We start from the raw sequence: 13730 nt of genomic DNA on the forward strand, positions 1-13730 counted from the left end.
TTAAAAAAAATCGAATGACCCGATGATTCCCCCTTTTTTTTTATATATATAAAAAGAAGTCATACCCGATGACCCCCATTTTGTAGGTGCGGCTACCCAATGACCCCCTTTGGGTTTTTTTTTTTTTTTTTTGCCTAGTGCCGAGTTGCGGAAACTTTTAAATTATCTTTTATAGTTGGCCTATCTCAGCAAAATCTGGAACAAGGAATTGACTTTTGCTCCATTTTCTATCCGTGACGGCATGGTGGCGGGCTGCCGACATGGGTAGGGTGTAGATGGGGATGTGGGTGGTGGAGGGCGATCACCTGCCCGGGTCACCTGCTCATGTTCAGGCTTGTGTCACCGTGACGGCTACCACCCTCTGGCGTCATAAACATAAAACGCCCTCTATTGAGTTTGTATACGGGCTGTCTTTAGCGAGAAATTCGCGAATTTTGAAACGTTTCCGAAATTGGAATATCTGCATATTTCCTGAATTTTATTAAAACAATTGCGATTCTTGACGATTTGACTTTGACAGCTACTAGATAATAGTATCAAGACACAGTTAAGAAACAATTTACGTTCATCACAATCATGGACATTAGGTAAAACGGACTGTAAATTTTCATTATTTTCAGTAAGCTTATCATGATTGATACCACTAAATTTCCTGGACATGATGTAGTACCATGAGTACAGGGAACCCATACCGTAGTAGCACTGCACAACGGTATTGGGTATTAAAGGGGGCTGACATTTTCTTCGGAATGGGGGTCCCAAAAATACAGGGGGGTCATAGAATTTTCACACGAAAAATAGGGGGGGGTTATAATTTTTTTAAAGACCTAAAATAGGGGGGTTATAGAATTATTAAGGGCTGGTGACTCAAAATTTCCGCGCGCTGCGAGCGCATTCTTAAAGTGCTCAATCGAAATGTGCGTAGAATCTATGCAAAATTTTTATGCGCTCCACGCGCCTTCTTTCCACTTACGAGAACAATTTTAACACATGAACATGCTCCTCCCCGCACTTTCTTCACTCTTAAGTTTTGGTGCGCTCCGCCTTTAGTTCCGCAATGAATAATTTGTCTTGAGTCTTTGTAGGTGGAAGGGGGTCATAAAATTTTCACCCAAGATAGGGGGTCAGTAAAAAAAATGTTGCCCGCGATAGGGGGGGGATCATAAAAAAATGACTCCGGTCACCGACATATTTGGGCCCCCCCTTCCGAAGAAAATGCCAGCCCCCTAAATTGTATCCAAAAAGCTAGTGCAACGCAATTGCATAGAGTTTGCACTGAAAAATACAAGGCTCCTGTAGCTCCTCTCTTTGTTCATTCATCATTGTTGTTGATATTATTAAAGTCAGAAAATGGCAAGTAGAAGTAGTTGAAAGTTATTTTAAAGGAGAAAATTAGAAATAAAAATAAAATAATTAATTATTTTGAGATTTTCAATTTTGGACGCGGGCGGTAAACAGGAATCTAATAATCAAGTGCGAAGGGCCTAATGCCTGGAAAAAGGAAGAGGCCTGTATTTGTTGTTCTGAGAGATAGGTCCCCTCTAATTATCTTAAAAACTTCTGTCATTCTGTGTTTTTTATTATCAAGCAAGGCTAGAAAGCATCTGTACTTAGACATATTATTAGAAAAGATATGACTGAATTTCAAAAAATAAAAATATAATTGAAGAAACCTCAAAAAAAGGAAGTGGGAGGCAGTGTCCGAAATAAGGAAAATATGGAGGTTATCCCGAGGATAACTAAAGCATAAATTCTGCTTGTCCTCAATACATTTTGGTTGTCCTCAAAATGTGTCATACTTTTTGAGGTCAAATATAGTGGTTGTCCAGGGGATAAGTACATAGCTCAATATGGTTGTCCCCAGTGATTTTTGGACAAGAGGACAAGAGGATAAGTGCTTATTTCGAACACTGGTGGGAGGGGACATGAAACATGTTTATTTTTTCATTTGGCCTTAATCATTCATTTATTATTGTAATAATATTTCAAATAATTACTTTATGAAACGATCGCGATCATGTTTTACAATTTTTAGTAAAACATTTTAAATAATATTTTGTACGCCCCAAAAAACATTTTCCTGATAGGCCAGAGGGCAAAGTATCCCAAAACTGCCCCACTATGAATTGCAAATTTCAATGCCGATTTGGCTAAACCACCCAAGACAAGTTTGAATGTATTCAAAGTTAATTCTGGTGGGCTGGGACAGGCGGCGGATGACATGATCGAGCCGGTTAGTTTTGTGGGGTTCATTATCGAACCCCGACGGTTTTAGCTTGTATTTATATTATTTATCAACATAGGCCTATTTGTTTGTGATATTTCAAGTGTTTTAAAATGTCAAAATTATCCCATTCAATTACACGGTTGACGATGAAAATTTACTGAATTTAGAGAATGCAATGCGGCCACCACCTGGGCTGGGAGACACTTTTTTTGTTTTTTTGGGATTGTTTTAGTTTTTGATGATGTTTTGCCCCAATCTCAAGAATGAAGAAGGCCACTAAACTAGTTTTGGTCTCATTTGTTGCTAATTTATCTAGCTAAAATTGTGGAAAGTAAAATCTTCACATTGTATAAATTACTTTTTGAGATATTGTAATTCATATAGTGCAAAGTCAGAGGTGGAGGTATCTATGGTTTAGGCAGGCAACAAATTATACTTTTTGAACCAAAATATAACTTTTCCATATGATATGATATTTGTAGCACCCTGTATATCAACTTACAGTTTGCAGAATTGTTTTCCTTTACACTTTTAGCTTTATGATGAGATAATATTTGTAGGTTTCTGACAAACCTGCGAGGAATTAAAATACAATCCATTTTATGCGTGAAAGCATGTTTATTTTTCTAATTTGAGCATGTAACACATTTTGCCGTCAATTCATGGTGCATGACCTCAAACTGAAAAAAAAGTAAGAACATACCGATATTTATAACATTAATTATTTACATTTTGAGTGCAAAAAAGAATGACACTTGTTTGCCTATTTAGTGCTGTCACCTCACGCATTCAGTACGAGACTCATAACTGCATTCGCGATCTTTCTCAAACTCTCACACCAAGGTAATAAAATCTCACGTCAAGGTAGTAAATCTCACACCAAGGGAGTTATGTAAGCTATCCACCAGTGGAGCTTCTGCGACCCCTACGCAGAACTTCCGATAGTGGATTATCTGCGCACGGTGGACGCAAGGAATCCACAGTCGCATTTTCTGCGCACGTGCACTGAAAATCCCCTCCGTAGGCCTATATAGTTCCGGTGGAGTAATTCTGCGCACGGTCGCAGGGAATCTACTGACGGATTTTCGGCGCATGTGCGCTGAAAATCCCTCCGTATATAGTTCGTGGAGTAATTCTGCATGACGGTCGCAGGGAATCCACTGACGGATTTTCGGCGCACGTTTTAATTATCTCATGAATTGTTATGATAAAATATTATTAAATGGTAGAAAGTATGAAATATTATTAAGGGGCCTATATGTTTAGAGTCAGTTCATGTTTAAAAACCATGTTTAAAAAATAACTTGGAAAGTAAGAAATATTATATATGATTTTTAGAGTCAGAACGGTGGAGTATTTCTGCGCATGTCGCAGGGAATCCACTGACGGATTTCGGCGCACGTTTTAATCATCTCATGAACTTGTTATGATTTAATATTATTAAATGGTAGAAAGTATGAAATATTATTAAGGGGCCTATATGTTTACAGTCAGTTCATGTTTAAAAACCATGTTTAAAAAAATAACTTAGAAAGTAAGAAATATTATATATATTTTAGAGTGAGAACGGTAATTCTGCGCACGGTCGCAGAGAATCCAAAGTCGGACTTTTCGGACGCGTGCAGAAAACTCCCCTCCGTATATAGCTCCGGTGGAGTAATTCTACGCCGGTCGCAGGGAATCCACCGACGGATTTTCGGCGCACGATTTAATCATCTCATGAATTGTTATGATTTAACATTATTAAATGGTAGAAAGTAAAAATATTATTTTAGGGCCTATTATGTTTAGAGCCAGTTCTGCGCATCAAGTTTCATGTTTAAAAAACATAACTTAGAAAGTAAAAAATATTAGGCTATATATATTTTAGAGTCAGAACGGTGCAGTATTTCTGCTTACGGTCGCAGGGAATCCACGGACGGATTTTCGGTATGCGTTATAATCATCTCATGAATTGTTATTATTTATTATTATTAAATGGTATAGAGTAAGAAATATATTAAATCATAACAATTCAAGAAAAACGTCTTGAAAATCCGTCAGTAGATTCCCTGCGACCGTCTTAGAATTACTCAACCGTATTAAAAATAAACTCTACAAATTTATACATTTCATACTTTCTAAGTTATTCTTTTTAAACACGAGACATTTGATGCCCAGAACTGTAACTTCTGACTCTAAAAATATAGGCCTAAATAATATTTCTTACTTTCTACCCTTTATCTTATCACTAATTAAACATTCTAGGGTAGGCAAATATTAAATCATAACAATTCAAGAAAAGCTTATGCTTGAAAATCCGTCAGTGGATTCCCTGCGCCGCGTGCAGAAATACTCCACCGGCGCCTATATACGGAGGGAGTTTCTGCGCGCGCGCCGAAAAATCCGTCAGTGGATTCCCTGCACTGCGTCAGAAATACTCCACCGGCGCCTATATACGGAGGGGAGTTTCAGCGCACGCGTGCCGAAATCCGTCAGTGGATTCCCTCGTCCACCGTGCGCAGTTAATCCACTAACGGAAGTTCTATGTAGGGTCGCAGAAGCTCCACTGGTGGATCATGTACATACATGACCAAGGCAGTAAAATGTCACAAAGTCTCAGTCATCATCAAAATAAATTGCTGTCCCTACCCCCCCTTTTAGATTTCTCAAGGGCATGGCTCAACTATTATGGGTCAAAACTATTGATCAATTGTAGTCACAAAAAACAATAATTCCATCTCGACATGCCATTGTTTGATAGTATCTCACACCAAGCAATTCCAAGAAGTTAACGGCCTTGAAACATGGCAGTATAGTTCCGATTTGGCTAATTCAATCATCCCACAAGGACAACAGGCAGGTATAAATCTGAGACTGAGAAAAAAGAAAAGAAACGGGGCAGAGAAAATGAAAGAAGACATGGGGCGTAGATGAATACAAATATGTCAAAACTGATGAGTTTTCAAGGGGGTAACCCCCCCTTAACACTTTTTTCATATGCTTTGGTGGGGTGGCAGGGAGAGTCTTTGCCTAGGGCGGCAAAGGAACGGCCCTGCGAATATGTTTGCTTAACACTAACACTCTATCAATTATCATGTAATTTCACTTTCTATCATTGTTTCTCAGAAGCTTATCAAATTCTGGTGGATTTTATGAGTGCACCAATCAAGATGGTATCAGGAGGAGCAAAGTCACACAATTTGTTGTGGCTTGGGCGTTTGTCAGTCATATGTTTGGCAATGCTCAGTATCCTGTTAGCAGTGCATGGCCAGAACAGCTCATGCCCAGAGGAGTGTACATGTCCAAGGCCAGAGATGGTAGACTGTACTCAAAAGAAGCTGGCAACGATTCCCGGTAACATTGGACGATATGTCACAAAGCTGTAAGTTTATAATAAAAGTTGATGTTTTTTCTTCTTTGTTTTTTTAAATACACACTGACTCTGTGTGTGTAAACTTATTAATCTGATTACGTATGGCATCCAATTATTAAAACAAAAGGATTTGTAGATTTTGAGAGAACCTATTTGATCCAGAAAATGAATGAGTGTAAAGAATTTTGTGGGAATTCTCTGTGACAAGAGTAAATTATAAATTAAGCCTTTCCAGAGTTTGTTTATAAACATTGTTTGCGTCTTGTGGTGTTTTTAGATGGTCACTTACAATACCGTACCAACATTTTTATAATCTTTTTTTGGATATAAGGTAATCCATGTGCCCTCTTAAACTAAAGTTACTTTTTAGTGATAACCAAGGCAGTTTAATACCATTATATTCTCCTATACTTTCCTCTTATAAATTGAAAACAAACTGTGACATGATTTCTTACAGACATCTGAAAGACAACAAATTAACTCGCATACCTGATGGGTCTTTTGCCAGGAATATCTATGTCAAGCACCTGTAAGTCAAAATGGACTATTCCAGTTGATATCCATACACCCCATATGGAGGACATGACCTTAATCTCCCATACAGGGAGTGTGAAATAAAAATGGGGTTACCGGAATGGATACATGTAACTCCATTAGTAGTAGGTTTTTGCCGTTTCTGGGACATTTACTGTCATTTCCCGTATAAAATCTCCCTCAACCATCAAATACACAGTAAAATCACAAAAACCTGTGTAACTGCCGTGTAAATCGACTCAACCACCAAATACACAGTAAAATCACAAAAACCTGTCTTTTCCCGTGTAAATCGACTCAACCACCAAATACACAGTAAAATCACAGAAATGCTGTGTACACAGGATTACACAGAAAAACATCCTTGCATTTTTAATTCACCCCAATCCAAATTACACAAAAAAATTTCCCCTGCATTTCAACTTATCAAAAAAAAAAAATGCAGGGAAAAAATTCCCCTGCATTTCAACTTATCCAAAAAAAAAAAAGCAGGGGAAAAAATTCCCCTGCATTTTTTTTAACCTCTTCATTTTATTCATTTAAGAAAAAATATTTAAAAAATAAATATAATAAAAAATGGAATCATTCAAAAATCATTACAACGTTAAAAAGAAATAACTCTCGAATCGAAAGTAGAAAATAACCGTCTGTTCAGTATTTTACAACAACCAGTGGGTTCAACTCAGTCAAAAAATCCAAACAAATTTTACAAACCCGTAACATTGCAGAATCGTTACAATGTCGGTCTATGTAAAGAGTTGGGAATTCCGACAAATAAGGGTAAAAAATATAGTTTGGCTTATTACCAGAAAAATAGAGAGAAGTATTGTATGGCTTCAAAAAAATATTACGAAAAAATGAAATCCTCGCGATAATTTTGATATTGATTTTTTTTTTGAAAATAAAAAAAGGTTTAAGAAAATAAAACATTGTATATAATAAAAGAAGATGAGAAGAATACTAAAATTTTCATCGAACGCTGAATGGGAGCGTTTAAAAAAAATCAAGAGTGAATATACGGTAAAGGGTCTACGAGCCATTGCGAAAAATGCTGGCCTGCAAGGAGATTGGAGACACACCTGCAAAACCAATCTGATAAAATTTCTTCAAGAAAACTATGTCTTAGATCCGCTGGATGCTCCGATACAAAATATCGATGTACCCATTCTTGAACCAACGCCAGTATACCACCCCGCTCCACCGCTGGATGCTCCGATACAAAATATCGATGTACCCATTCTTGAACCAACGCCGTATACCACCACCCCCGTTCCCCCCCAGATAGAAATAAAGCCAACGCAAGATTGGTCATTCTTGGATACCCCAAACCACCTCCCAGACGAACCAGATTTCAACGAAAGATTGCAAAGCTTTACAAACAGAAGGAAAAACCTTTTAAAATTCAAGAAACCAAATCTGCTCTCAATCGATTTACTACTCAATACAAAATTGATGGAAGATCACGTTATGAACCAAGAACCTTTTTAGCAGCAACTAAACAACCTGTTGTGAACCTTTTAACCAACAATCGTCAAACAAAGGTTGTGCTAGTTCTTCGCTGCATGATGGAAAAGACGAATCTCCAAACGGGGAACTTATCACCAAAGAAGCCTCATTTACCTCCACTACGGATGTTAATCTGGAGGCAACTGATCTTGATGAATGATACAAAAGGTGGGCTGTAAGAATTTTGGAAAACATTGCGACATTTCAAAACAGCGAAGCGGATGGGTATTCAAATCGATCGTAGACTTGAGCATTCACACAGTTAAATACAAACCGATGAGTGGTTCGTCATACATTCCGACTCCAAAAGATCTAGCCAAAAAGAAAGCGATCATCAATCCCAAAAATGAGGACAATCAGTGCATCAAGTACGCTGTCGTTCGAGCTCTCAATCCAGTTGATATTCATCCTGAAAGAATAAACGGAAAGCTTATAGAACAAGCCAAAGAGCTCAACTGGGATGGTATCCCCTTTCCAACCTCCCTTAAAGATATTGTCAAGTATCCAAGAGGTTGTACAAAAATGAAGTCTACCCGCTGAGAGTAGGTGCTAGCAATCGAAAACACGAAGTTAATCTTCTTTTAATTTCGGGCAAAAATAAGGATGGCCATGACACCCAACATTACTGCGTCATCAAGAGTATGAGCAGACTAATGGCGTCACAAGAGAGTAAAAATAGTCATGCTAGATATTATTGTATGCGATGTCTTACGTCCTACATCTCCAAACAAAAATTGGTGAAACATAAAGAGCTATGTCAAAATAATGAAACCGTGAAAATTGAAATGCCGGATCCAGAGAAGGATTCATCTCAGTATTTTAAACAGCATTTCAAGTCTCAGAACGGCTCCTTTGTCGTGTACGCCGATTTTGAATCTTTTCCAAAACCGAATCAAACTTGTCAACCGGAAGTTTCTCAGAAGACGACGAAATACCAAAAGCACGAACCATCGGGCTTTTGCTATTATATCAAGTGTTTCGATGACTCGTGTACACTCAAGAACCAGTGATCTTCACCAAGGAATCCGAGGACCAAGATGTGGCTCAGATTTTTGTGGAAACTCTAGAGCAAAACATCAAAGAGATCCATCAACAATTCAAGTTCCAAAAGGAGATGATCTTCGGGAGCAAGAGCGAGAGATCTTCAAAAGTCTACCCACTGCCACATCTGTAAGGATCCACTGACTCCCGATGATAAAGATAATTACAACGTCAGAGACCACTGTCACTATAAGGGAACCTTTAGAGGAGCTGCCCACAATATCTGCAATATGAAATATAGGAAACCAAATTTCTTTCCCGTGATTTTCCATAATCTAGCCGGATATGACGCTCAACTGTTCATCAAGAATCTTGGCAAGACCGAGGGAGAGATCGACTGTATTCCTTCCAACGAAGAGAAGTACATCTCATTCACCAAGAAGATATTGGTTGACACCTTTACCAATAAGGAAGGAAAAGAAGTTGATGTCAAGCGTGATCTCAGATTTATCGACAGCTTCAAATTTATGGCTGCTGGACTTGGCAAACTCGTCGAAAATTTGGATGAGATTTTTGAATCACCGAAATTTTATCAGGATGAACAACTTCAGCTGCTCTTGAGAAAAGGGGTGTATCCGTACGATCACGTCAACTCTTTGGAAAAACTCCAGGAGACTAGTCTTCCACCCAAAGACACCTTCTACTCCAAACTCAACGAAGAACACATTTCCGATGAGGATTATGAACACGCTCAAAAGGTGTGGAATACCTTCGAGATGAAAACCATGAGGGAGTACCACGATTTGTATCTCAAGTCGGACGTTCTTCTTCTAGCGGATGTTTTTGAGAGTTTTAGGAAACTATGCTTGAAAAATTACAAATTAGATCCTTGTTGGTACTACACAGCTCCTGGACTTTCCTACGACGCCATGCTGAAAACGACGGGTGTAAAATTGGAACTCCTCGTGGATTATGACATGGCTATGATGATCGAAAAAGGGATCAGAGGTGGGGTTTCCATGATATCAACCAGATATTCAGAAGCAAATAACAAATACATGGGATCCATTAACGATCCGAGCAAGCCCTCCAAGTATATCCAATACCTCGACAATAATAACCTTTATGGCTGGGCGATGAGTCAACCATTGCCAACCGGAGGTTTTGAGTGGATGACTCAAACAGCTAGACTCTTGGGATGAAATCCCATGCATTCTTGAAGTGGATCTGGAATACCCTAAGAAGCTACACGACCTCCATAACGACTATCCCCTAGCTCCTGAGAGAGTCACCGTAAACAGGGTGGAAAAACTCATTCCAAATCTTGGAGATAAGGAAAAGTACGTCATTCACCACACGGCTTTGAAACAATGTCTAGACCTTGGACTCAAATTAACCAAGATTCACAGAGGAATCACATTTAATGAGAGTCCCTTTATGAAAAAGTACATCGATCTGAATACCGAGCTTCGCAAAAATGCAAACTCGGAGTTTGAAAAGGATTTTTTCAAACTGATGAATAACGCGGTTTTTGGCAAAACTATGGAAAACATCAGAAATCGCGTCAATATCCATCTCGTGAATTCGAACACAAAGCCATCAAATTAGCCGCGAAACCCAACTACGAAGCGAAACACAATCTTTGATGAAAATCTTATAGCGGTTCACATGAAGAAAATCAAACTGTACTTCAACAAGCCGATATATCTCGGAATGAGTATCCTGGATATCTCAAAGACAATGATGTACGACTTTCACTACAATTACATCAAAAAAAAGTACGGAAACAAAGCGAAGCTCTGTATGACAGACACAGACTCGCTACTTTATGAAATCGAGACCGAAGATTTCTACGAGGACATCGCACTGGACGTGGACCGCTACTTTGACACTTCCAACTACCCAGCTGATCATCCGTCAGGAATTCCGACTGGAAAGAATAAAAAGTTCCCGCATGTTTAAGGACGAAGCCGAGGAAAGCAGATAGTGGAATTTGTTGGACTGAGAGCAAAGTTGTACTCTTTTAGAATGCACGAGGGAAACGAGGAAAAGAGGTGCAAAGGAGTAAAAAAAGCGGTCGTCGAAAGAAAGATTACCTTCGACGACTACAAACGCTGTCTCTTCGATGAAAAACCTCAGACGAGAACGATGAATGTGATTAGGAGTTACAAGCACGAGGTGTACACTGAAACCGTTAACAAAGTCGGCGCTCGATTCCAAAGATGATAAGAGAAGCATACTTGAGGACAAAATTCACACGCATGCGATTGGACACTACGCCGTAAAACTTGAATAAGAAATTTTACTTCAAAACTCTGTCGGGTGGCAACTGTGTACCCTCGGGTACTATCATAAGCTCCTGTCTAACAAACGCTCTTTTTGGTGCACCTTCACTCAAATAGTACAAAATTGGATCACCCGGTGTCCTCACGATACTATCAACCGTGTAAGTTTCCAGAGACCAAATGGGATCGGTTATGCTGTCTTCTCTCACCTCCTCCAACTCTCCGGGAGCGTAAAGATATCTCAATCTCACGTTACCTGGAATTTTAATCTCATTTTTCAACTTCTGTGGAGCTGAAGACATCGTTTCAATCTTTTTCTTCTTGATAGCATCAACCGGTTTCATTCCTATCAGCCGAGTCTCTTCGCTGTTCAAAGCTCTGATCACATCCGAAGCCTACCCACCCACTCGGTAGACCTCACATTTTTCTGACCACGAGCTTCCATCAGTATTTCCTGCAGTACTGATGGCCAAACAGTCTTTCAGCCAAAGTTCTGTTGAATCTTTCAACAATTGCCTGAGCTCTATGTTGACCAGGCAACCCTCTTCTGATATCGACCTTGTGCTTTTTCATCACTTCGTTCACTTTGCCCATGAATTCTCTTCCAGGATCGACCTGCAGAAGCTTCGCCACTTTAAAACTCGAGAGTAAATTTTTCAAATGCCTTAGCCACCTCCCCAGATTCCTTCGAGCTCAGAGGCTCAGCTTCCTTGTATCTGCTCGCGACATCCACCACAGTCAACGCAGCGTACTTGTAAAGCTTTTTTTTTTTTTTCGGTCTGTCGTGAGGAAGAAACAACAAATCGGCTTGATGAACTTCATTAGGTACACTTACGTTAAATTTTGCTCTGGGAATGTACTTTGGAGGTGGTAGGTAAATTTGCCACTGAGTCTGCTTTTTTAAAAAATTTCTAGCTTTTTCTTTCGTCACTCCAGCCTCTTTCGCCAGCTTGTCTATCGCAGAAACACCCTTCCAATACCCTCTCGGACTGTAGTAAACCTTAGACATTTTAGTTTCAGCCATCTTTTATTTTTAGCCCGATTTAAAAATAAAAACAGTTTAAGAAAATCCTAATTAATAAAAAAGCGAACAAAATGGCAAAACAATCAAGCATACTGAAGGTGGAATTTGAGCACTTGTTAGAAGAGCAAAAAGGATCCTCAATTTTGAAATGGGTTGAACTAGAAGAAGGTGGAATTTACTGAAATTACCAATTTTGAGATCATGGAAACCAGGGTTGGAAAATCCGAGTTATCACTCTCAGTGATAACACTCGAGTTTGGAGTTGTTCTACCCTAACAAAAAGGCTAGAGAACTTGGACTTGTACATCGGCGAATCAATAGCTCTTGTTAGACCCACGGGCAAAAAAGAAAGCAAAACAACCGGGAACATGTACCACAGTTTTGACCTTGTAGTGAAAGAGTTGGAATATGATGAAGACTCAGACTAGTCGTACAGTCTACCATAACCAACAAAAAAAATCTCCTTTAGACATTCAGTCTAAAGGGGATTTTTTTTTTTGTTACAAAAATGAAGTGTACGAGTAAATACAAGCGTTGTTTTTGCAAATTGTGTAAAAAGAAAACCCTCCTTCGGAGCAAAAAACCGATTTGCAACCTATATGGTACCGAATTCACTCGGTTGTTTAAAGAACCCGCACGAGTGGAGCAAAGAGTTCCGCCAAAATGTAAAAATTGCAACTCAGAATACATAGTAGACGATGTGTGTTATGATTGTGGTTTTGAAAATGACGCGTCTTTTACCGTAAACTCAGCCCGAGTTAACATCGACCAAATTCGACAATCGAAAAAGTACAGCGAAACCAAGACCTACCAGTTTGAAGAATACATCGAAATCTATCGAGGAAATGTTACGAGTACTTCTGAGATTTTGATCGACGAGTTTGTTACAAAAATGAAGTGTACGAGTAAATATAAGCGCTGTTTTTGCAAATTGTGTAAAAAGAAAACTTACCTCCGAAAAAAAAAAAAAAAACCGATTTGTCTATACGGTACTGAATTTAATCAGTTGTTTAAAGAACCATGCGAGTGCAAAGCATACCAAAATGTAACTTAAAATACAGTGGAAATGTTACGAGTACTTCTGAGATTTTGATCGATGAGTTTGTTAAAAAAATTTTAAAAAATAAAAAATTGTTCGAGTCCCTGAGTAAAAAAGACTTGTTAAAAGTCTTGAGATCAGACCCAAAAGCCGTTCACAAGATTTACTACAAAGTTACGGGAAATTCTCCGTTGATTTTTGTCATGATCGCATTAATTTGTTATGCGATCTTGATAATATACTGAAAATTTATCTACAAAATAAACCCAAGAGAAATAATTTCAATATTCACTACGTTCTCTTCTACCTACTCAAGCGAAGAAATTATTCCGTAACTCTCGATGATTTTCCAGAGATTAGAGGCTCAGCTCCCACCCAAATACTTTTATCCAAAGTATTTGATAGCGACCACACCGGTTCCGAGCAATCCCAGTCCGAGCAAAGCTAATTCCCCATTTTGGATCGATTTTGTTTGATCTTCGTCGAGATACTCTCCATCATAAAGTTGTGGTTCGGGTGGAAAAGAATCCATCAAAATTCCCGTTAAATTATAATACTGTCTCATCGCGTCATCGACGTCCGAAAAGGTTCTCTCCGCGTGACCCTGTTTTTTAATTGATCGTTGATGTAATCTATTCTTGAAAGACGCGCTAAATTCCAAGAATCTCGGTCGTGCTGAAGTTTTTCGAGAGCGAGATCGTGTCTTTTGCGTTCTTCCGAACTACTGAGAGAGTTGAACAGATAATTGCTCCATGTAAAAGCCAACGCGATAACCATGG

At 38.9% G+C, this 13730-nt stretch overlaps 1 protein-coding gene across 1 annotated transcript in view; it reads left to right on the forward strand.

The window, feature by feature from the left end:
- Nucleotides 1–483: 483 nt before the first annotated feature.
- The window catches only part of LOC140147255 (uncharacterized), a 60714-nt gene continuing 47467 nt past the window's right edge, over nt 484–13730 (forward strand). The window contains exons 1-3 of the mRNA XM_072169035.1: nt 484–587; nt 5336–5591; nt 6040–6111. Coding sequence (XP_072025136.1) covers nt 5362–5591; nt 6040–6111 — 302 coding nt within the window. The 5' untranslated portion in view covers nt 484–587; nt 5336–5361. The remainder of the gene's footprint in view (nt 588–5335; nt 5592–6039; nt 6112–13730) is intronic.

Source organism: Amphiura filiformis, chromosome 3 (assembly GCF_039555335.1).
Source record: "Amphiura filiformis chromosome 3, Afil_fr2py, whole genome shotgun sequence".
Taxonomy (NCBI): Eukaryota; Metazoa; Echinodermata; class Ophiuroidea; order Amphilepidida; family Amphiuridae; genus Amphiura; species Amphiura filiformis.